This window comes from Sporobolomyces salmoneus, assembly GCF_050403485.1.
Source record: "Sporobolomyces salmoneus JCM6883 DNA, S_salmoneus_JCM6883_v1_ctg25, whole genome shotgun sequence".
Classification (NCBI taxonomy): domain Eukaryota; kingdom Fungi; phylum Basidiomycota; class Microbotryomycetes; order Sporidiobolales; family Sporidiobolaceae; genus Sporobolomyces; species Sporobolomyces salmoneus.
Window position 1 is genome coordinate 126,517 of NW_027481138.1, and position 22,953 is coordinate 149,469.

The 22,953-nt window shown below is 51.6% G+C and overlaps 8 protein-coding genes across 8 annotated transcripts; 5 read left to right on the plus strand and 3 right to left on the minus strand.

Moving 5' to 3' along the window:
- Nucleotides 1-224: 224 nt before the first annotated feature.
- On the minus strand, nt 225-1,009 carry JCM6883_002501 (uncharacterized protein; the record flags this gene model as incomplete). Its single annotated transcript, XM_076632337.1, has 5 exons — nt 225-254; nt 314-472; nt 541-563; nt 645-755; nt 829-1,009. 5 exons carry the CDS (start codon nt 1,007-1,009, stop codon nt 225-227), a joined length of 504 nt encoding a protein of 167 aa, XP_076487677.1.
- Nucleotides 1,010-1,297: 288 nt separating this feature from the next.
- JCM6883_002502 (beta-N-acetylhexosaminidase) lies at nt 1,298-4,650 on the plus strand (the record flags this gene model as incomplete). The annotated part of the gene is made up of 16 exons (XM_076632338.1): nt 1,298-1,560; nt 1,628-1,755; nt 1,833-2,085; nt 2,170-2,266; nt 2,325-2,370; nt 2,444-2,507; nt 2,580-2,718; nt 2,784-2,838; nt 2,915-2,982; nt 3,038-3,110; nt 3,173-3,479; nt 3,536-3,724; nt 3,802-3,881; nt 3,947-4,289; nt 4,354-4,519; nt 4,579-4,650. 16 exons carry the CDS (start codon nt 1,298-1,300, stop codon nt 4,648-4,650), a joined length of 2,343 nt encoding a protein of 780 aa, XP_076487678.1.
- A 335-nt stretch (nt 4,651-4,985) lies between these two features.
- On the plus strand, nt 4,986-7,137 carry JCM6883_002503 (uncharacterized protein; the record flags this gene model as incomplete). The annotated part of the gene is made up of 5 exons (XM_076632339.1): nt 4,986-5,472; nt 5,544-5,614; nt 5,677-5,868; nt 5,935-6,436; nt 6,500-7,137. The coding sequence occupies 5 exons, from the start codon at nt 4,986-4,988 to the stop codon at nt 7,135-7,137; spliced, it is 1,890 nt and encodes a 629-aa protein (XP_076487679.1).
- Nucleotides 7,138-7,300: 163 nt separating this feature from the next.
- Nucleotides 7,301-8,264, plus strand: JCM6883_002504 (uncharacterized protein; the record flags this gene model as incomplete). Its single annotated transcript, XM_076632340.1, has 6 exons — nt 7,301-7,303; nt 7,367-7,485; nt 7,547-7,695; nt 7,760-7,794; nt 7,866-8,000; nt 8,070-8,264. The coding sequence occupies 6 exons, from the start codon at nt 7,301-7,303 to the stop codon at nt 8,262-8,264; spliced, it is 636 nt and encodes a 211-aa protein (XP_076487680.1).
- A 318-nt stretch (nt 8,265-8,582) lies between these two features.
- Nucleotides 8,583-11,912, plus strand: JCM6883_002505 (OPT family oligopeptide transporter; the record flags this gene model as incomplete). Its single annotated transcript, XM_076632341.1, has 16 exons — nt 8,583-8,793; nt 8,863-8,888; nt 8,991-9,255; nt 9,326-9,470; nt 9,553-9,745; nt 9,808-9,888; nt 9,946-9,979; nt 10,047-10,201; nt 10,266-10,522; nt 10,591-10,726; nt 10,799-10,965; nt 11,048-11,297; nt 11,363-11,467; nt 11,529-11,720; nt 11,783-11,832; nt 11,906-11,912. The coding sequence occupies 16 exons, from the start codon at nt 8,583-8,585 to the stop codon at nt 11,910-11,912; spliced, it is 2,274 nt and encodes a 757-aa protein (XP_076487681.1).
- A 245-nt stretch (nt 11,913-12,157) lies between these two features.
- Nucleotides 12,158-14,438, minus strand: JCM6883_002506 (glycosyltransferase family 4 protein; the record flags this gene model as incomplete). The annotated part of the gene is made up of 8 exons (XM_076632342.1): nt 12,158-12,267; nt 12,335-12,868; nt 12,939-13,473; nt 13,537-13,638; nt 13,708-13,834; nt 13,900-14,063; nt 14,119-14,212; nt 14,275-14,438. 8 exons carry the CDS (start codon nt 14,436-14,438, stop codon nt 12,158-12,160), a joined length of 1,830 nt encoding a protein of 609 aa, XP_076487682.1.
- A 564-nt stretch (nt 14,439-15,002) lies between these two features.
- JCM6883_002507 (YbhB/YbcL family Raf kinase inhibitor-like protein) lies at nt 15,003-16,124 on the minus strand (the record flags this gene model as incomplete). The annotated part of the gene is made up of 4 exons (XM_076632343.1): nt 15,003-15,188; nt 15,270-15,465; nt 15,529-15,893; nt 15,987-16,124. 4 exons carry the CDS (start codon nt 16,122-16,124, stop codon nt 15,003-15,005), a joined length of 885 nt encoding a protein of 294 aa, XP_076487683.1.
- A 502-nt stretch (nt 16,125-16,626) lies between these two features.
- Nucleotides 16,627-22,707, plus strand: YPK9 (putative acid anhydride hydrolase; the record flags this gene model as incomplete). Its single annotated transcript, XM_076632344.1, has 18 exons — nt 16,627-18,039; nt 18,101-18,501; nt 18,574-18,785; nt 18,847-18,914; nt 18,986-19,052; nt 19,119-19,460; nt 19,527-19,584; nt 19,651-19,750; nt 19,808-20,419; nt 20,483-20,642; nt 20,707-20,824; nt 20,894-21,108; nt 21,165-21,376; nt 21,450-21,730; nt 21,807-21,882; nt 21,940-21,985; nt 22,053-22,203; nt 22,260-22,707. 18 exons carry the CDS (start codon nt 16,627-16,629, stop codon nt 22,705-22,707), a joined length of 4,980 nt encoding a protein of 1,659 aa, XP_076487684.1.
- Nucleotides 22,708-22,953: the final 246 nt, after the last annotated feature.

The window sequence follows — 22,953 nt, forward strand, 5'->3', positions numbered from 1 at the left end:
CTCGTATCTATATCTCGTTCTTTCCTCTCTCGCTCCACCACTCACTACTACCAGAATTTTAACCTCGACGAAGAATCGATGTTCGGAAAGAAACCTTGCAATACGCATTCGTTACAAGAAGGCGATCACAGATATTTGCGGAGGCTCGAGGTGATCCAGACGAAAGTGTTCACATAGCCGCAAGACCTGAGTTCGTCCCTCGAATCCTGCATCCTCTTCAACCTTTAGACTTCCCCTTGAGCAACGTCTCGCTTCTAAGGCGACTTTTATATCAGCTAGGTCTCGCATGAATCCGCTCAGGAGGCCCACTCACCATTTGTCGAGCAGCTTGAGCGCGAGCTTTCGAAACCTTTTCGAGATGTCGCTGAGCTCCTTTGCTCAGACTCATCATGCTGTCTCTACCGTCACCGTAGGGATCCGCTGATGCCATACCCCCTCCGCCAGACTGTCGGGATGAGCCGGTGTGTTCTGACTGTTCTCTCGGAGTTTCATTGTGAGTGCTTTCGAGTCGGTCGTCTCGTTAACCGAAGATCAGCTTACATGATAGATCATGAACCACGCAACTATTCAACGTCGGTCGTACAAGTCAGCTCAGCTCAAGAATGCCCGAAATTGATAACTTGTCGAAAGGGAGAGCGACTCACGAAGGACCGCCAAAGCGTAAGGTACGATCGCTTGAATGGAGATTTGCAGCCAGAAGGAGCCGTTCCAAAGCGCTTCCGCGCCTTGTAATAACGGGGAGAATCCTCCTATGCCTGCAAGCGATTTTTGTCTCCGGTGAGCTCAGTTCCATCATCGAGACTCGAAGAACAAAGCCTGATCGCTTACCGTATAGATACAGTACCACATCAATAAGCACCCACCAGATCCAATGCTCAAGCTTGGCGCCTCGTTCATAGGCGTAGGCGAACACGACGAGAGGGGCGAGAAAGATCGAGAGGACGATCATCAGAGCTTTGCCCCAGCTCGACGTACGGATCCAGTTCCGAAATGTGCTTCCTTGCGGCATCTTCTTTGTGGTCGACTGAGGGAAAGACTGCGTTCAAGTAAGAAAACGGAGAACAAATGCTGAGTGAGCATCTGTGCGAAAAGTTCAGGCCCAAAAGTCCGAAGAACTTCCGCGGTGTCTCAGCTGCTTGCTCTTTGCATCATAGTGAGGGCCGGTGGCTACTTGGCGACCCGATGGCTATATAGACGAAGGCATCAGTCGAAAAAAGAGAGAGTCGCACACCTCGAGGTTCCGTCGCGAGAGGGGAAATCGAGACTTTCTCCCTCTCCACCTCACATTCGCCTCAGTATGGCATCAGACGCATCACCTCTAGCATCACTGAGTCAGGTCCTGCCATCGCCACTACTCGTTCGCCCTTCAGTACCCCAGAGGACAGCGTCATCAAGATCTCTTCCGACTAAATCGACACTACCTAGGATCACTCTCGCTTTCACGCGTGTACCGCAGGAACTGAAGCATGGAGTAGAGGAGCTAGCTAGAGGGGCAGTCAGGTCCAACATGGTCGTCACGGACGACGTTTCCTCCTCACTTCCTCACGTGTGGGGGGTCGAGTGAGTCTCTCTCTCTGCTGCCTGTACCTTGACGAGTACTGGCTGACTTTGTATCTCGGCTGTTCAGGTTCGAGAAACGAGAAGATTTGCGACCAGGTGCCATGAAGATTTCGAGCAATTCGGACGACTTTGTCAATCTGCCTCAAGGGGTATCGCGGTTCGTGATTACGATCAGCTACAACAGACCGATAGAAGGTGAGTCCGCTCTCGTTGACCTCTCCGAAGAAGAACGACAGATGTTAACTTCGCCCGATTCTGACCTTGCGAAACAGCTTTTCGAGGCATTGGTCACGTCCTAGCCGTCTCTCGTTCCCTCGCATCGTTCGCTCTTCCCAGAAACGTATCAGAACGACCTCGGGACTCTCCCATGGACGAAGATCCGAATCCTCTCGGAGAAAACGGCGGTTCGCAAGGTACGAATGGAGATTCGAGGAGCGGAACGCCTCAAACAGCAGAAGTCAAATGGAGCAGCAAAGTCGGTGACCAATTGCGGAGAGATGAGCAATGCTTGTTCAAAACTGTTGGGTGCGTCGTCATCGTGCTCTCTTCATTCGAGCTCTGTGCAAATCTGGAAACTGACACCGCTCTCATTCGCTCGAACGTTTCCAGAGTCATGATCGATTGCTCTCGAAACGGTGTACTGAACGTCAAGGGTGTGAAATGGCTATTGAGAAATATGGCTCAAACTGGATGTAACATGCTTCAGGTGAATGAGATCTCGCTCTGTGATTTTCGAAACGCTTCTGACCAGCTTCTCGCCATAGCTCTACTGCGAAGATACGTATCAGATTCGAGGAGAACCGTTCTTTGGTAAGTGCTCGTCATCACGAGGTATTTTGTTGCTATCGCAAAAGGAAGCTCATTCGCCTCTTTTCGTTCGCAGGCTACTTCCGAGGACCATACACTGAGGATGAGCTACGAGAAATCGACGATTACGCTTTTGCGCTGTGAGCCTTTTCCCTCCTGCCCACACACTCACCCGAGCTGACACTCTGTGCTTGAATCGTCACATCTCGCAGCGGCATCGAAGTCATGCCCTGCATTCAAACTCTCGGACATCTCGGTCAAATGCTTCAGTGGCCAAAGTTCGGCACCTTACGAGATACCGCTGAAGTCTTGCTCGCCGAAAGCGCCGAAACTTACGCTTTCATCGAAAAGGTGAAAACTCACTCTGTTCTGACCGTGAGACCGAGCTGACCTGAGTGTGGTCGATCTGAGCGTAGATGATCAAGGCGATCTCGGGACCCCTCCGCTCTAGAAGAGTACATATCGGCCAAGGTAAATACTTCATTCCCCCCTCACCACCTTGTCCCCTCGACTCATGGTGTAACACTCGATTCTTTACCTTGCCTAGACGAGGCTCATGGAGTTTCCGAAGGACGATACCGTCAACTATTCGGTTACAAGGACTCGACAAAAGTGGTTCGTCAAATTTCTCCCTGTGCATAGAGCTCTCATACTGACGCCTCCTGCTCAGTTCACGGATCACCTTCGAAGGGTCAACGATATCTGTCGAAACAACGGTTTAGAACCGATGATCTGGTCTGACAGTGAGCTTTCAGCTCGCCTGCTTGAACTGGTATCTCGCTGACCTCTTTATCGTCGCCGTTAGTGCTATTCTGTTTGCCTGCGAAGAACAATCAACTTTCGGGATATTACGACCTCAACGCTGTCGTCACGCAAGACCTTACGGATTCGATCCCGCCGGATCTCTCAGTCGTTTACTGGAGCTACTATCATGTCGATTCTCGGGTGTACACGGCGAAGATCGCGCAGCATTGGCAGTTGGCGGGAAAAGCTCCGTTCATGGCGAGCGGAATTTGGACTTGGTCTCGATTCTGGACTGCGCTTCCCTTCACTTTCGCAACGGTCAAAGCTTTGATGAAGGCGAGTAAAGATCCTTCTGCCGGTATCGAACAGTGAGTTCTCCGCGCCTTGATTCGAGACCCGAGCTGACACACTCTTCTCGAGAAAGTGTTCAAACGACGATTTGGGGCGACGAGGGAAACGAGTTCGATCTGTACTCTGCTCTACCAGGTATTCTCTACAAGGCGGAGCTCGCGTACACGAGGGAAGACGAAGTCGACACTGCTCTATTCCGCCGCAAATTCGATGGAATCGTTGGAGGAGATCTCGACGATTACATCTACGCGAGCAAACTCGAGTGAGTAGACTACCTTGCTCTCAGCTAAGCTCGCCACTCGAGTCGATCGAGACTAACTTTCCCCTTCTGTCTCGCAGCGACACTCAACCTGAAAGTCAACCGATAGACAACAAGACTCACTACACTCCAAATATCGCCAAGTACCTTCTCTGGGAAGGTGAGTTGATAATCCCCGATGCGAGTTTCGAGGACGAGTAGTTAACTCTGCACTTTTTCCGACAGAACCGTTCTACTCTTTCCTGTCTCCGCAATACCAAGGATACGATCTCGAATCTCACTACACGCACCTCGCCACTTACCTCGAACAAGCCCTCTCTTCCGACTTTTCCTCGATGACTTCGATCTCTTTGCCGCACTCGGTCGACGACTACCCTGCGAACAAACGCCTCCAACTACCTTACCTCCTCGCGAGTATCCTCAGCCTCAAATGTCACTTGAGGGAACGTCTCGTCAATGCCTACAAAGCGGATGATCGAGTCGAGTTGGAAGCTCTCGGAGGGAAAGCGGCGAACACTCGCATGAATCGTTTGCGATCTCTCGTCAAGCAACTTCACTCCCTGCACCGGTGAGTCTCCGATATGCCTCTTGTGGAGTGCCTCGTCGCTGACTTCGATGCAACTCTTTCGCAGCTCAAACTGGTTCGATTTGTACAAACCGTTCGGCTGCGAGGTACTCGATTTGCGCTACGGAGGCTTGATCACTCGTCTCGAAACCATGCATGAACGAATCATCGCCTACCTTGATCCTACCGACGACTCTGTCACGAAACTCGAAGAACTCGAGGTCGAGCTCGAAGTGAGCCTCTCTCAGTCATTTTTCCCGCGAATAAAGCTGACGGCTCTCATCTGGCGCAGACTATCTACCCGGGCCAAGGAGCGAATCTCATGCTAGACTACAACCGTTGTTCCCGACCGCAATACATCTAGAATAGCTCGCAACTCCCCTTCGTTTTCGTTCCATCGTCGTTTTTCTGTTTTCGATTTTCAATTCTGTTTCTACTTTTCTTTGTCTTTCCTTCGCCGTAGTTGTAGTACTTTGCAGATATACACGTGTGCACAACTTGTAGCTTGCTTCTTTCTGGACTCTGAGCGCATGCGTCGTCGACCTCCTGGGCGAGAGATTCTCCTCCTTGCTCTCGAACCTCTTCAACCTTTTTCAACCTTGCAACGACTCGACTTCGAACGACGACCTGTAGAACTACAGCTGTACATCAATCACACGAGAACTGTGTACGGACCCTCAATCGACTTGTCATCAAACAATGTCATCTAGTCAACGACCTCCTCCCTCTCCACCTCTGCAAGAACGACTACTCGGTACTCTGATCGTAATTGTACTTCGCGCTAAGAACCTCCCAAACCGAGTGAGGATTGGGAAGCAGAATCCCTACGCGACCGTCACCTATGGTTTGCACAAGAAACGGACTGAAACGATCGAACGAGGAGGACAACAACCTACGTGGGATGCAGAGTTCAGGTTCGAGATCCTCAAGGAAGAGTTTGAGAACGAACAACTCGAAGCGGGAGGTGCCGCTCACGTCGACCGGAAGGGGGGAGTCCTTCCGATGAGTACGAAAGACGGAGGGAGCGGGGTGAACAGATTAGAGAAACCGAAACCGACAGTGACAGTAGGAGATGGCAGAAGGATCCTCAAATTGGCGTGTTGGGCCGACGATAATCGAGATCCGAGATTGATTGGTGAAGGAGAACTCAATATCGAGGACACGATTCGCAAGGGAAAGTTTGATGGTGAGTTCACTGCATTCTGCACTACTACTACTTCGAGCGAAGTGAGCTGAAGCGCTTGTCGTCGGATGCAGATTGGGTCAAATTGGAGAGAAAAGGACGATACGCGGGAGAAGTCTATCTCGAACTGACTTGGTATTCTAACGTGAGCAATCGTCTGTTCCTCCCCATATGGAGACATCTTACTGACGAATCACTCTGAGACAGGAGCCAAAACCGGCGAGCTTGCATCGACCAGAACGTTCGGATTCTCCAACCCGAGGCAGTTATGGAGGAGCGGGAGCACGGCTGAACGACCACGACGATGAAGAAGAAAGTGAGGAGAATGATATAGGCGAGCGAGACGAGAGGGATCGACGAAGCGTGAATCATCGACACTCTCAAGCGAGTCTCGAACCGGTGAGTTTCCTTCTCTGCTCTTACCTCAGACGATTCAGCTGACCCCTTTCTCATGCTGCTACATAGTCCAACTCATCTTTGCATCTCGCACCTGATTATCCGGACTCCGACCTTGCACCGCTCTCAGCGAATCATTATCCGGATTCCGATCTCGATCCTCTAACTCGCTCGATGTCGTCTCTCTCTGTTGGCCGTCCTCTTCCTCAGCCGCCTGTCCCCGCTTCCCACTCTCAGTACGCTCAGGTCGCCCACTCTCAAACCTACAGTCATCTTCCAACTCCCTCGGACGGCTTCGATTACAACAATCGAGAAAGGAGAACAAGTTTCCACTCGGTGGCTCCGAGTCAATACTCGTATCAACAACAACAACCGAGACAATCTTTCGCTCCATCTGCTCCGATGCATCAGCAGTACAGCTCAACGCCTCAACCAGATTACATTGCTCAACCTCCTCCGAACGAGTTCGGAACATACGCAGATCAAGAACAGTACCCATCTTATCACGAACCGCAAACGCAGCAACTCGGAGAGTTCGAGCAACTGGCGCATCAACATTATGCGAGTCAAGGTGAGTCGCATCGAAATCTGACTGAGGGAACTGTTTCGCTAACCCGCCTTTCGCCCTTCGTAGTGTACGACCAGTCTTCCGTCTCTTCTCAACGACCTCTCCCACAACCTGGTGCTCCTTCGACCCAGCTGCATCATGACCCGTACAACAATTCCTACGCTCCGCCTCCCTCCTCGAATCCCTATCCTCCTCCTTTACCTCAACCTCCCGTTCCTCCGATCCCGCCGAGCACTTCCGTCTACTGGCAAAAGCAACAGCAGCAGCAACTGCATAGAGAACAATATCAACAGCCCGCTATCTCGTCGTCGGCAACTTATCCAAATCTTCCTCCCTCGATGTCGTATCAACAGCTCGCTCATTCCGCTTCTCACACGTCGATCCACCCCTCTCCGAGTACTCCTTCTTTCGCTCCTCCCCCTTCGTTCTCCGCACCTCCTCCTTCGCATCTATCTCAGTCCTATTCGAATCCGCCGGCCTCCTCATTTGCGCCTCCTCCCGTATTCTCGCCTCCTCCTCCTCCTCCTCCTCCTTCCCTCCAAGGCGCGTATTCATCTCATCCTATACCGGTTGGACCTTATCCTCCCCCTTCAAACTATCAGAATGACCCGAATAACTACGGGAATGGTCGACCTCCGTTACCTCCTCCCCCTCCAGCCGTTCAACAGCACCAACCTCAGCAACAGTATTACCATCCTTATTAGATCTGGAATCGTAGAATGGAAAAAACTATCTCGAAACAACGCGGACGAGAGCTCAGACCGCCCTCGATCGATAGCCGCGGTTTGCTCCGGACAAAGCATTGCTCGCGTGCTCGCTCCTTCTTGACTCTCTCTCCTCTATACTCTCAGCAACGTGCAGTCACGAATGGTGAGTGAGTTCATGTCATCGATTTGCTCCCGACTCGCTAACGCGATCGTGCTCGCGCTGCAGCCGGTCGGTTTCTGTTGCAGGCTGATCCTTTTCATCGTAGCCCTCTATGTCTCGCCTCTCGCCATCATTCTCTACAACTACGACGTGGGACAGCAGATTTGTGACGGAGCTTTGCAACTGTGAGTTCATTTTGTTTCCGATTGTCTTCGCGGTCAGCTCACGCTTTGGAAAGCGATATAGGAATCTTCTCCTATGGGGCGGTATGCTAGTCTGCTCGTTCGTGATGGCCGTCCTCGGTATGACAGAAGCGTCGACTCGATTGTTCTCCTGGAATCTGCTCTACGTTTTGGCGGCTCTCGCCGGAATTCTCGCTCTGTTGGCATGTCTACGTGAGCCAGTCTTGTCACTCGTACTGTCTTGGGATGAAGCTGACGAGGACGACGATTCAAATAGATGCGATTTATACGGTCTGTTCGTGCAGCGATCAAGTCAGTTCCCTTTCTCCGGTCGCTCTCGATGTCGGTGTCAAGACTGAGTCGTTCTCGCTTGTCCTCGCTAGGCTCGATATCCTTCAAGACAGATGCAAGAGCTCGGCAAGTCGAGAAGACGAGGAGGAGGAGCACAACGAGTCGAAAAGGAGATGCCGACTCACCTCAACGTCCAATCGAGCTACATGATTTGCGACTGCAGAGGAGTAAGTCTCTTTCTGACAAACCTGATTCGTCGATGGTATCTCTACTGACTCGATAACCCGTGACTACAGCAGAAAGACAAGAAAGGGATCGTCAAAATGCGAGTTCCGCGAAGTTGGGTTCGAAACCGCAAGAATCGCCGACAAGTGGGAGATGAGGAGGAGAATAAGGATTTATCGACGGACGAGTCTTTCGACGAGGAGAGAACGCACATGAGGAGAGCGATGATGCCTTACGTTGGGCCAGAGACTCACGGCAAGAGGTAAAATCGGCGAGACCATGACGATGGATGTTGTTAGTGAAGAGGGAGAGCGCTCGGGAGGTACTGCATGAGATCGGGATCGACGTACGTTTGGCGACGAGGGCGTTTGAGGTTGATGAAGCTCAGAATCATGTTACAAGTTGCGAAATCTGAAACTTATATCTCGATTTTCCGCATTTCCTCTGGCAGATTGCACTCGTCAGAGATGACAAGTCATGCAGCACGAAGAGCAATCCTGAATTCTGAGAGTTGCTCGAGCGAAATCGCGAATCGTCCAACACGGAGCTTCGTCTGCTTCCTCACTTCACCTCACTCGCCTTCGATGAGCCATGTCCCGCTAGCAGAGTATACCGATAAAGAAGTTGATCACGCAGACGCCATCCCTCTGCAGCCCTTGAGCGAACACATCCATCCTTCAACAAGCCGACGAAACAGCAAATCTCATCAACCAAACGACGGGGAAGATGTCGAGGAGGAAGCAGAAGGATCTGATGGAGAATCAGCAAACCTGATCGCGTCAACGGAGGGCAGAAGTAGGCGGAGCAGGGAGAGACGGAGAAATGACAGACTCTATGACGAGAAGGAAGACTTCGATGAGCTAGAGTCTGCTATCGACATCGTCAAGAAGGTGAGACCAACCCTCCAACATGCGCGTTCGCGGGATAAGCAACTGATGTTTCGTAGAGATTTCGTCAATTTTGCATTTTCGCGCCCTTTCTTTCCTCCTCAGGTCGTTCCAGAGACGGACGACCCTTCTCTACCAACTCTGACGATTCGAGGATTCCTGCTTGGAACTGCTCTCTGCATCCTCGGCGCCGCAATCTCGCAACTGTTCTTCTTCAAGAGCAATGCCCCTTCCTTTTCCTCCTTCTTCATCATCCTCGTGGCGTACCCGCTCGGCAAGTGGCTTGCACACATTCTCCCCGACAGTTTGAATCACCCTGCGCCTTTCTCGAAGAAGGAGCATGTCCTCGTTGGAGTTCTCGCATCATCAGGTGAGCTGACCTCGTTTCAAAAGCGAAAGTTGAAAGGTATAGCTAATGCTACGTCTCTCCCTCCATCAAGGCGCGTCTGCTGCGTATGCTGGCGAAATCATTGCAGTACAAGAACTGTACTATCATTCGGATCTTGGCGTATTTGGAGGCTTACTCCTTCTGTTATCGACACAACTTATCGGTTTCGGTCTCTCAGGCCTAACCTATCGCCTCCTGTGAGTTCACTACTCAGTGTACTATATACCGTATGGCGATAGTCGGGGGGCAACTCGCTGACGTCCCGAAATCATTCGCCAGAGTTCGACCCACGGCAATGCTCTGGCCATCGCAGCTCGTCACTGTATCGCTCTATCAAACTCTACATGGCAAGGATGAGGAGGACGTCAGAGAAACGAAAGAACGAATGCGCTTCTTCTCCTACTCTTTCGCCTCGATTTTCACCTGGCAGTTTATTCCCTCGGTTGTCTTTCCGACTCTAACTTCGATAGCGGTACTATCTCTCTTTTATTCTTCTCAATCTGTACGCGATGCTGATAGGTCTCGAGTGAACAGGTCCTTTGCCTCATCAACAATAAGTCTTGGGTGATGCGAACCTTGGGCTCGGGGTACAATGGCTTCGGTATCCTAGACTTCGTGCGTTGACTGCGATTCTGTCCCCACATCCACGCTGATTCGTTGTCGACTCTGCAGTCGCTTGATTGGTCCGTGATCGGTGGAACAGGAGGTGAGCTTCCGCGTCTACTCCGAGAGAATCGCTCCCCGCTAACGTCGAAGAATTTCACGGCTTCTAGCTCTCTACACTCCCTTCTTCGCCCAGTGCAGCTACTTCGCCGGTCTCGCCTTCAATCTCTGGATCGTCACGCCGCTCCTATACTTCTCGAACTTTTGGAACGCTCGCAGCTACGACTCTCCAGTCGCCTCGCATCTTTACAATCGCACCTTCGGCGTAAGCTTGACTCTACTTACGCACAGCAGCAGCAGTTCTGAGTTTACAACTTGCTTGTTCGCAGCGTCTCGACGTTCAAGAGATACTAAATCCCGATCTGTCGCTCAACGAAGCTCGATACGAAGAGCTAGGACCCCTTCGCCTCGTCCCCTACTTCGCTCTCTCTTACGGTATCAGCTTTGCGATTCTCACCTCAGCCATCACGAGCGTGCTCCTGTGGAATCTCCGAGACATCAAGACAGCTCTTTCGGCGAAGACGGGAGATAGCGACGACGTACACGTCCAACTGCTTGAACAGAACTACGCGAACGTGCCTCGGTCGTGAGTTGAGGTCTCTCGCATCCGAAGAAAAACCGAAAAACTAACGCAAGCTCGTATTTGTTTCGCAGTTGGTATCTCGCAACTTTCGGATCGACGTTCTTGGCAGCTTCGATTCTTCTCACTTTCTACCCTCAACTGCAGCTTCCAGTATGGGGACTCATTCTCGCCGTCATACTTGCGGTTGCGTTTCTTGTGCCGATCGGAGTGAGTTTCCCTCTTTATCTCGCCCGCTCTTTCGGTGTGCAACCTCTTACCGTCCATTACCGTCATCATCAGATCATATCAGCTATCACGAACACCACGATCGGCTTGAACGTCATCACCGAGTTCGTAGCAGGTTATATCTGGCCGGGAAAACCCCTCGCAAACGTCGCATTCAAGTGCTATGGTTACATGACGATGCTTCAATCGCTGGACTTAACTTCGGACCTCAAGCTAGGGCTGTGAGTGGCTCTTTCCGATGCCACTCGCTGGCCTTCACTGACTCGACGCTCGCTGTCTCCCCTCTGCTCTTTGGTTATGTAGATACATGAAGATTCCTCCTCGTCACCTCTTCCTCTGTCAGGTCTACGGAACCGCGCTGGGATCTATCACAAACTATTCGCTCATCAAGGGAGTCATCGACTCAAAACGACCTTACCTCGACGGTTCTCTGATTGATCCGACTGCCCAATGGACCGGGCGACGCGTCGAGATCTTCTTCTCAGCATCAGTGGTCTTCGGTTGCGTCTCGCCGGCTCGGTTCTTCGTCGGAGAATATCGCAATCTGTATCTGGTGAGCTTTCGTATCTCTTTCTCAACTTTTCCGAATCTTCTTGCGCTAACTCCGATCTTCTCCAGGGCTTCCTGTTTGGTGCTCTTCTACCCGTCATACCTTGGATTCTCTACAAGCGCAGTGGCAACAAGTTTTGGAAGCAGATCTCGGTTCCTCTTCTCCTTCACGGCGTAAGTCTTCACTTTCCCATCGCGTAACATGTCGCTCGCTCATCCTCGACTGGCTTGACAGAGTATTGGTCCTCCACAAACTCCGATGAATGTTCTCGTTCCGGGTTTCATCGTCTCTTTCCTCTCACAATTCTACGCTCTTCGGTACAAGCCGCGTTGGTTCGAGAAGTACAACTACGTTCTCTCTTCAGCGCTCGATGCTGGTACATCGATCAACGCACTCGTCATCTACCTCCTCGGCTTGGGTTCCTTCGTCGGTCTTTTCCTCCTAAACCGTTCGACGATTCCACCGCTGACGATTTGACGACTTTTCAGTTCACGTGGTGGGGTAACAGCTCGATAGACACCGAGCACTGTATTCCTGGGTGAGTCCTTCCCTCCGGTCAATCTCGTACCTCATGAGCTTGTTGAGCTGACGTTCCACGACGAGCTTCACAGTTCTTGATACCTCCCTTTCTGTATCCTCTTTCTTTCACTCGCATGTCGCAAAATACCCAATTCAGTACCCTCGATATCTCGCGATCGAAATGTCAAAAAGTAGAAGCTCAATTAGCCCGTGTGGAGAACAAAACCCAAGGATGGACAAAACGTCGATAGAGATAGATCATGGTGAGAAGAGGAACAACAGAAGAGCGTAAGAGGAATGTAAGTAAGAAATATGGACAATATGAGAAAATCGAGAGAAACAGATCAAGTAACGATGGGCGAGGCGTGAAGGTGGGTCAAGACTTGCCAAGTCGAAGTACATCGGAGAGAAAGGAAGACAAAGAGGAGGAGGACGGAGATCTCGAAGAGGCGGACTACAGAGCGAAAGAGGACAGACAGGTCAGTTCTCGGATCCCCTTCAAACCTGCGAGAGATGCTTACCGCATAGTGCCTGTGTCGATTCATCCTTCGAGAAGGTGATCAGTGCTTGTGATGATTGACGAAGCCTCCTTCGCCTTCTTGGCATCGTCGCAGGTTCTTCGACCTCTTCCGTCGATGAATTGCCGGTTACAATATCGAATTCGATCGTCGACGTTCTCGAAAGAGACAGATCGCTCTTCGACTCCGCCTTGGTGATGACCTCTCGATAACCGTCGACGAGCATCTCCATCGCTCCGAACCAGCTACGCTTCGAAGCGATCTTGTGAGCGGCGAGTCCCATTCGTCTTCGCTCCTCATGTTGGGTCGCCGCTCGGACGAGAAGAGATCGGTACACCTCGACAGCTCGTGGGAACGTTGGTGAGGAAGAGCCGACAAGAGTGTGAGGATTGGGCGGGAGAGGTTTGAAACCGATGGAGGAAGACGGAGTGGGAGGAGGAGTCGAAAGGAGATCATCCATGTCAAGAAGGAGACCTGTTTCTCCGTGTTCGACGAGATCGCATACACCCTCGGCTCGAAGTCCAACCACCGGCAACCCTGTTGGATGCGAGGCAGATGACATGGTGAGTCAGTTTTGAATTGAGCGGATGGAAGTAACTTCACTTACCGCAAGATTGAGCTTCGCTGACGACTTGTCCGAACGTCTCTGTCCAGCTCGGGAACGCGAAGATATCCGACGAAGCGAAACAAGCCGCCAATTCTTCTCCTTTCTTGAACCCGAGGAATTTCGCACCGAGATTATAACCGTTGCACAGGGCTTCAACCTCGGTTCTCGCCGGTCCATCTCCGACGAATACGAGCTGACAAGGCGGGCGACCAGTTTCGGGATCGGCTCGCTCGAGCCCTCGGAAAGCTTCGATCAGAAGTCGAAGATTCTTCTCGAACGAGATTCGGCCAACATATAGCACCGCCAGTTTACTTCCGCTCGGAGGTGCAGCCGGGGACGTAGGGGAATAGCCGTGAGAATCGTAAGCGGGAGGAAGGGAAAGGAGCGGGACATCGTCGAAAGAGGTGCGTCGAGGATCAGTTGGGTTGATCCGAGGAGAGGGATGATGCTCGTCGAGGGCTGGTGGCTCGACTCCCCAGCTTTGACGAAGGGTAAAGTCACGAGCGTCGGGCCGGAACAGATCGACGTCGACACCCTGCAAGAATCAAGAAAGAGTCAGCAAAGCGCAGTCGGAGGGTAACTTAGGGTTCAAGCTCACTCTAGGCCAAAGTCGAACGTTTTCGAATTTGTGGTCCTTCAACATTCGAGAAGTAGAGGGAGAGGGACAGAAAGTCATGGCACATTGTCCATGTAGAGATCGCTGTCGAGAGGGAACAAGGTGAGTTGACTTTCTGGTCATTTTTCAAACCACGAAAGAGCCGTAACTCACCTGAAGTCCCCACATGACAGGTGTCAGCCACGAGAAGCCGAATAGAGTTGCATACATGGCGAGGTTCGTGTGGTAGGAAGACACGAGTGGCGTATCTGGAAAGTACCGTTGAACGACCGGAATTGTTCTGGTGGGACGCGGCGGTTCAGATCAGATTGTGGAGCATGGCACGAGCGGTGGAGAGCAACTCACTGAGCGCACAACCAGATCGGATCGACGAACTGGATCACGTCGGGCTTAAATTCCTTGAGCTTGCGAATGAACAGAGGTCGAATAAAGTTCAAGCCGAGTCCTTTGTAGACGCCGAGTAGAGGGATACCTTTCGTCGAGACAACCTCGTGGCCAGCGTACGATTTCTGTCGCATACGAGTCAGGGATCGTTTTCCGAAAGGAGATTGTGCGCAAACTTACCAGAGTAGACGCAGGTCCTAAGACCATGGCTTCGTGTCCTTCCGCTGCGAGATGCTCGAGTAACATCGCGAGTGTTCTGGTTACCCCGTCGACTCTGTCATCGAAAGGAAAGATCAGCAAAGCTGCCTGTGCTGGCAACGAAAAGCGAGAACTCACTTTGGTAGGAAATTTTCGGTCACGATGGCCACCCTCAATGATCGTTTCCCATTCGTACTTGCTGGTCGCTTGAAGTGCGCCTTTTCAAGGAGGTCGAGGTCGCGACCCGAAGAGCGAGAGAGCCCTTGCGAAACGCTTGGTGATGCGGGAGCTCGTGCCATCATTTGATGTTTGTCGCTCTCGAGGATGGTCGTGGAGCTGTCAGAGAGAGGTCAGAGGCGAAGGTAAACATTGGAGCAGGCGCGTTTGCTTCGAGCGAGTCGCAAGTCGAAAACACAGAAAACGTGCGAAAAATCGAAAGAAGCGCACGTTCGAGTTTTCGTTTGCGCGACAGTTTCCATCCCTCGCCTGCTTTTCGTGGCTAGTCCTGCGACGGCTCGCGCTACTTCCAACAGACTTCGCTGCAACGTGAGAAGCAGACTGAGAAGTAGACTAAGTCGCCACTTCGCTCCAACTTCGCTATCCTCGGGTTCTCTCGAATTGGAGAACCTGCGAACTCTCAACGACGACCGGTTTGCCGATTGGAGAGACGGATACAGATAAGTAGAGTTGCAGTTGCAGTGATTCAGCGAGTGTGCAGACAGAGAGTAACAGAGTAACGAAAAATCTGAGAGGATCAACTCGCAGAAGAAAAAGAATATCGAAAGGAGGGAGGGGAGGGAGTGTCTATTTCGTCGAGTCACGAGAGGGATTCCAGCGTGATCGGGAGGAGAGGGAGGCTATCTCACTTAGAGAGCGGCGACGGCGAGTCCAGCGACTCCGAGAAGACCAGCAGCCAGCGAAGTCTTGAGGGAAGAAGCTCCGTTACCGGATCCACTTTGACTTTGGGTAGGTTGAGCTCCAGACGAAGTTCCCGATGAGGCAGATCCAGATTGCGAGGCAGAGGCGGACGAAACGGAGAGAGTCGCAGTGTTCTTTTCGCAAGCAAAGAGAACGAACGGGATCAGCTTTTCATATCTTTGAACGCGCTCGACGAGTTGGTAACAGAGACTTACGACAGCTTGAGTAGTGGCGACACTTCCGGTAGGTTCACCGTTGGGTTGAACGGTGAAGAAGCTCGCCGCGACGAGTTGGAGGCCAGTTTGTTCAACGTAAGAGTTGACGGACCAGTGGGAAGGAGCGGTTCCAGCAGTCGAGAGATCGTTGGGAGCCTGGAAATTTTCGGGTTGAGCGAAAAGGAGGTAGGCGTATCTTCAATTGGAAAGAAGAAAAGTCAGAATCTATAGCAATGTCGAACCTTTCGCTCAGACTCACCGGTGGGTACCACTGCCAGATAGAGGGCCAGGAGCGGCGTAAGAGGTGATTACCGTACCGTCTTCAGCAAGGGAGAAAGTCAGGTTAGATCCCGAGGCGGCAGCTCCAGTTTCCGAGTTTGCGAGGAAGTGACGGTAGTTTCCCTCGGGGTCGGCGTCTCCGAGGGCGGAAGCGTCGGCGAGGGCGAGAGTGTAACGCGAGGAAGAGTTGAACCATGCGGCCGTGTCCTCTGCGGGAGTAACGTAAATTTCGGGAGCTTCTGACAGTTGATCGACCGAGTATTCTTGACCGTTCTCGACGGCGCCGAATCCGTATACGACGGTGAGGAGTGCTTTCGCGTCAAGGTCTAATCCGAACCCGGCGTTCTAAAAAGACGAAAAACAACAACGATCAGTCACGTCCTCCGAGGATCTCCCTCTCCTCTTTAGCGCGTTCAAAGAGGATCCTCTAAAACTCACAGTGGTCAAGTTGAACCCAGAGTTGGAGAATTGAGCGGAGACGAGCGCAAGTTCCTCTTGAGTTGCAGTGGCAGGGATCGATTGCGCAGAGGCGGAGAGACCGAGAGCGAGGGCGAGGAGGGTAGTGTAGGCGAGCATCTTGTATGAGTTGTAAAGAATGACTAAGTGTTGGCGAATGCAGGAAAGGAGGAAGGGGAGGAGAGAGAGAGAAATTGAGAAACTTTCGCCCGAACCTCGAACGCGCTGTTTCGCGCCAGTTCCAAGACTTCTTCTCACCCGAGTCAAAGTTGGCTCATTTCGAGACGGTAACGCGCGAAAGGGAGACCGCTTCGAGACCGTCCGCTGCGAAAAGCTCACGTGATTTCGGAATTATATTCCTCTCGACTCGACAACCGACAACAAACCTCACAGCAGAGGATCAGATCAGTTCTGACAGATCGGAAGTAGTGTTACGATAAACAAGGGCTCAAGTCAAGTCAGAGTGAGTTTTCCTCCCTTCCTTGAGAACAGGTTGGAAAGTTGGCCCTTGAGGTCATATTCCCTTCCTTTCCTTCTCCACTTTGACTGCTTTCCTTGTGCTCGACTCGATGGGATGACACGATCCGAAAGATCTCGCTCACTGACTCACCCTCTCACCTCCATGAACGATCAGGAAATCAAGATGGTTTCCCCCGCTTCAAACTCTCGCGATAACGACGAGTCTCTCCCTGCTCCTCCTCCCCAATCGAGTGCGCTCGCGGGAATCCTCAAGCAAACCTCGGCATACGACCCCTCGTCTCCCGCCGGTCCCCAATTCTTCCCTTCCGAACCTCTTCCCGATTCCTCCTCAACTCCTCTCAACTCGAACTCGAACTCTGAACAAGAAGATCCCTCGAATTCGAGCGCGAACAACGCCGATCCAACCGAAGACGATTACGATGATCCAGATGGAGCATTATGGAGTGGACCTGCGGCGATGAGTGTTCCGACGAGTATTTCTGGGTTTCGAATGAGGGCGAGAAGTCGGGGGGAGATTGATCGAGGTAGTAGGGAGTTCGTGAGGAATGAAGCGGAACAGAGTGAGAGAGACGAGGAGAACGAGGACGATACTGATGGGAGAAGTTTGGTCAGTAGGAGGAGTAGGAAGAGTTCGAGTAGTAGGAGAAGCAGGAGAAAGAAGAGTAAGGGAAAGAAATCGAGGAGGAACAGTGAAGCAGAGACGACGGAAGCCGAGACGGACGATGGAGAGAGCGTGAGGTCGGGTAGATCGAGGGCATCTTCGACGGCGAGAAGCACGATTGGGAGGAGATCTTCTTTGAGACGAAAGAAGAAGAAGGCAGTTTCAGAGGATGAAGACGACAACGAAGCGAGTGCTGCTAGCTCAGAGGAGGATGAACCCGTTGGATTCTTCGAAGGACTATCGAACGCACTCAGGGGAAGAAGACCTTCGATGTCTCGATTAGACTCGAACACTTCCGTCGTCTCGAATTCGAACCAGAGTCTTCGTTCGAGGAGGAGTCGTTCCCGAGTTGAACGACGCTCGGCCGATTTCTACGAATCCGACGCCGTTTCACTTCGATCGGAATCTGAGGTCGACCCGGAAGAAGATCCGTATGGACCTTACGGATCAGACGATACGGCTTCGACTTCGACTTCGACGACTCAAACTTCCGATTCTCAGGAAGATGGACCGAGACGGAGAAGAGGAGGTGGTGGAGGAGGAGGAGGAGCTTCGTTCTTACCTGGAGGAGGAGCGGGAGATTTCTTCGGAGAATCTCGAATCGATTTCGATGAGTATTCGGGAGACGACGATGAGATGAGTTCATTGGATTCGGTCGACGAGGACAAGAAAGGTGGACCTCCGACTCATCAACTCGTTTACATCCCGGACGAGGATTTACCGCTTCGATTCGTCGGTCTTCACGTGAGCAAACTCAAGACGATCGGATGGTGGATTGGGTGCGTTTTGACGGGAGGAATCCTCTGGCTACTCGGAAGATGGTTGCCAAACTTGTGGAGGAACACGACTGGGAAACCTGGAGAGTTTGAAAAGAGTTCATACGTCGTTGTCGAGGTTAGTCCTTCCACTCACTCACCCCGCTCGAATCGCATTCTGAGATTTACTACGCCGAAAGACCTATCACCACGCTTCTCAATTCCTCCCTCTTCAAACCCTCAAACTCCCTGTTCCCGTTCCTCTATCGACTATCTTTCCTCCTTCCGTTATGCTCCCTCCCGCTCATCGAGACGACGTTACTCCCGCCGCTCCTGAAGAGGGAGAAGCTCCCACTTCGACGACAGAGCTCTCCGCCGGTGACGACGCCTCAATCACGAACGCAAGTGCGAACGGAAACGATCTATCGATTACGAGTCCGTTACAGAGAAGCAGTGGACACAGTACCCCAGTCGGAAACGGGTTCAACCCTTCGGCGTTTCGTCGAAAGAGTAAAGGACCAATGATTGACGAGATCAAGTTCATCGATTATCGTTATTATCGATTCATGTTGCACCCTGACGGTCAATTCAGAATGGTCAGGTGAGCACACCGTGAACGTGCATCCGTCTAGTTGAATTACGTGACTGATACACTTGCCGGTTCGAATCACAGAGATTGGAAAGATATCATTTGGAGAACTATTCCTTCCCTTCGACGAGGTCTCCCTACAACCGATCATGTATTCCGGACGTCACTGTTCGGATCGAACGCGATCGAGATTGAAGCGAAAAGTGTTGGACAACTCTTGATGGATGAAGTTTTGCATCCTTTCTATATCTTTCAGATCTTCTCGATCATCTTATGGAGTATCGACGATTACTATTGTACGTTCTCCCTCCCTGTGGCTTGTGTGAAGCTCCTACTGACGCTAGTTGTGTCGAACAGATTATGCTTTCGCGATCGCAATCATTTCTGTCGTTAGTATCATCTCGACCTTGATCGAAACTCGAGCTGTACGTCCCTCATTCTCTTCAGCTTCAGCAAGTGACGATGTAGATTGCTGAGATCTTTTGAGGGATCACAGAACGTCGAAAGAATGAGGGAAATGTCTCGATTCTCTTGCAACGTCAAAGTCTTCCGAGAAGGAGAATGTGAGTTCCCTCTTCCATCTCCTCGACGTCCGCGTGTGCAAAGCTGACCTCAAGCTCTTCTGTCAGGGATTACTGATGATTCGACTACTCTCGTCCCAGGAGATGTCATCGACCTCTCCGAAGCATCTCTCACGACTTTCCCCGCTGATCTCGTCCTTCTCTCCGGAGACGCAATCGTCAACGAATCGATGCTCACAGGAGAATCTGTCCCCGTCTCAAAAGTCCCCGTCGAAGTAGACGTCATCGAAGCCATCTCGATTCCTGGAGGAGATATCGCTTCGGAATTGGCGAGACACGTCGTTTTCAATGGGACCAAGATTATTCGAGTTAGACAGACGACTCCGTCTGCTGCGACGGCGGGTCCTGGATTACATGAGGCGGAAGCACTTGGAATGGTTTTGAGAACTGGTGAGTCTTGACTTACTCTCTTTCACTCGGTCTCCCTTTCACTGACCTTCATTCGTGTGGTCGCAGGTTTCAATACGACGAAAGGAGCTCTCGTTCGATCAATGTTGTTCCCGAAACCTTTCGGGTACGTCTCCATTCTTCCCAACTCGTTTGAGGCGATTGCGCTGACCGTAGCTCGTGAGTCGATCAGGTTCGCTTTCTATCGAGACTCGTTCCGTTTCATCGGTGTCCTCGGAATGGTCGCAGTATGCGGATTCATGGCGAGTTCCGTCAACTTTGTCAAACTGGGAGTCAGTCAATCTTTCCCCGTTCGTCGATAATAAAGAGACTGATCTCGTTCTCTTCAGATATCATGGTCAGTCATTGTCATCCGCGCCCTCGATCTCGTCACTATCGTCGTCCCACCCGCTCTCCCCGCCACCATGGCGATCGGTACATCCTTCGCGATCGCTCGTCTTCGCAAGATGGAAATCTTCTGCATCTCACCAACTCGCGTCAACATCGGAGGAAAAGTAAACATTGTCTGTTTCGACAAAACGGGTACCCTCACGGAAGAAGGACTCGACGTACTCGGGGTTCATTCGGTCGTTCGTTCGGCGAACAAATTCACAGAACTTCATCGTGATCCGGATGACGTTCCGATCTTTGGTGCGGCTGATGCGAAGACTCCTCTTTTGCACGCTCTCGCGACTTGTCATGCTCTCAAGGTCGTCAACGGGGAAGTGATTGGGGATCCTCTCGATTTGAGGATGTTCGATTTTACCGGGTGGACGCTCGAGGAGGGGAAAGAAGGGATTGGAAGACCGAGTGCTGGGGCAGATAAGAAGAAGAAGGTGGTGGGAACAGCATCGACGAGTTCGAAGGTACCTGAACGAGCGGCGACTCTCGTTCAAACCGTCGTTCGACCTCCCGGTGGAGAATCATTCAAACTTGAAGATGCTCTCAAAGCTGGAACTAAGGTGAGTCGCACTCTCTCTTCTGTCTCTCACTATCGTAGCTGAACTCTTGTCCCGCTGTACTAGCACGCTCATTTCCTCGAACTCGGAGTTTTACGTTCATTCGATTTCGTCTCCTCCCTTCGTCGCATGAGTGTACTTGTCAAGAAGCTCAAATCGAACTCGGTCGAAGCGTACGTCAAAGGAGCTCCCGAAGTCATGGTTGACATTTGCGACAAATCAACTCGTGAGTCAGGTCATCGCTCAATGAGTGGAAAGTCGACACTGAGTGACGTCGACGTGTCTCGCAGTACCCGGCGATTACGAGGAGATTCTCGCCGAATACACGAAGAACGGATTCCGAGTGATCGCACTCGCTGGGAAAAGTATGCCCAACTTGACCTGGATCAAGGCTCAAAGACTGAAACGGTCAGTCTCCCTCTCGTCTATCACCCGTCGCGCATCTCTGACTGATCCCCTCTCGAATCCCTCTGACAGTGATGCCGTCGAATCTGATCTCCGATTCCTCGGACTCGTCGTGTTCGAGAACAAGCTCAAACCCGGAACGACTCCCGCGATCGCGACCTTTAGGGCTGCTCATATCCCTACTCGAATGGTCACTGGAGACAACGTTCGAACGGCGATCAGTGTCGGTCGGGAATGTGGAATGATCTTACCGACGTCGAGGATTTATCTCCCAAGTTTCTTGAAAGGTGGGTTACTCGCAAGTCAGTAAACACATCGTACTGATTTGTTGAACGGCCCACAGGCAATTCTTCAACTCCTCGATCCCAACTCGAATGGACCGACGTAGACGATGAAACTCGTAAACTCGATTCATACTCGCTGAAAGAGATTTTACCGGATCAAGCGAGCGTCTACAGTGGCTACGAAGATTCTTCTCGAGATTATCATCTCGCTGTTACGGGCGACGTTTTCCGGTGGATGATGGACTTTGGTGCTCTCGAAACTCTACAACGGGTGAGTTCTCTTTCTCTTTCTGACCGTCTTTCTCTCCAGATGAGCTGACACTCCAACGTTTCCCTTGCAACAGCTACTCGTGAAAGGAGTCATCTTCGCCCGAATGTCCCCGGACGAGAAACACGAACTCGTCGAACGACTCCAATCGCTCGGGTACACGGTCGGATTCTGCGGAGACGGAGCGAACGATTGTGGAGCGCTCAAAGCGGCCGATGTCGGTCTCTCCCTCTCGGAAGCGGAAGCGAGTGTCGCAGCTCCGTTCACGTCGAGACAACCTGATATTAGGTGCTTTTTGGAAGTTATCAAGGAAGGGAGAGCGAGTTTGGTTACGAGTTTCAGTTGTTTCAAGTTCATGTGAGTTCACACTTCACTCACATCACGCTCACTGCTAGTGAGTTTCGGTCAGCTGATGCGGAATCCGAATCGATAGGGCTCTCTACTCTTTGATTCAATTCACGACCGTCTCTTTGCTATATGCTATCGCTTCAACGCTAGGAGATTTCCAGGTGAGACTCGATCATTCCTTCTCACCCAAGGAAGAGACTGACATTATCTCGCGCCAGTTCCTCTACATCGATCTCGCCTTGATTCTTCCCATCGCCGTCACGAGTGAGTTCTCCTCTGCTTTCGATTCTGCTTACAGTCATAGCTAACTCACTCTCCTTTCTCTTTGCAGTGGGACGAACTGAACCATTCCCTCGAATCCATCCAAAGCGACCCACGGCGAACCTCATCTCGAAGAAAGTACTGACCTCGTTGATCGGTCAAATCGTTTTGACGAGCGGGTTCCAAATTTTCACCTTTTTCTTCATTCGTACTCGTGACTGGTAAGTCTCTCCTCTCTCCTCTTCTACAACACATGTACTGACTCGATGGAGAATAGGTACGATCCCCCAACGATCGATCCCGACCACCTCGACATCGTTTCCGCGGAAAACACTTCCCTCTTCCTCATTTCCTCGTTCCAATACATTCTCGTCGCCGCCGTCTTCTGCGTCGGACCCCCGTACCGCAAACCCCTCTACACGAATCGATGGCTCGTGTTCGTTCTCGTCTTACTCTCTTCCTTCTCGCTCTACACCCTCTTCACTCCTTCCTCGTCATACATTTTCTCCCTCCTCGAATTCGTGACCTTGCCACACGATTTCCACCTAGAATTGTTGTTACTCATTATTGGGAACGTTGCCGCGAGTTGGGCGTTCGAGGAGTTTGGGGCGGAAAAAGTCGCGAAATGGATTGGAGAGATGCAGAGGAAATGGAGGAGAATGAGAGGGAAGAGAAAGGAAGGTGGGAAAGCTTATAAAGCGATTCAGAGGAGTATGGAGGATTGATCGTCTCTTGGGGATCTTGTATTGTAGAAAGATTAAAAGAGAGAGGGGAAAAACGAAAATTGTGTCAATTTTCTTATTGTTATTCTCTATCCTTTCGCGATCGCTGTTCATTTCCTCGTGAGGAGGTGCAGAGTAGACTGTCAACACTCAACGATAGAGTGAAAGGGTGGAGAGCGAGCTCGAGCTCTCGGATTTTGGCGAAGCAGCTCCACTTCCACGTCACGTTCCCTTCTTCTCCTTCCTCCT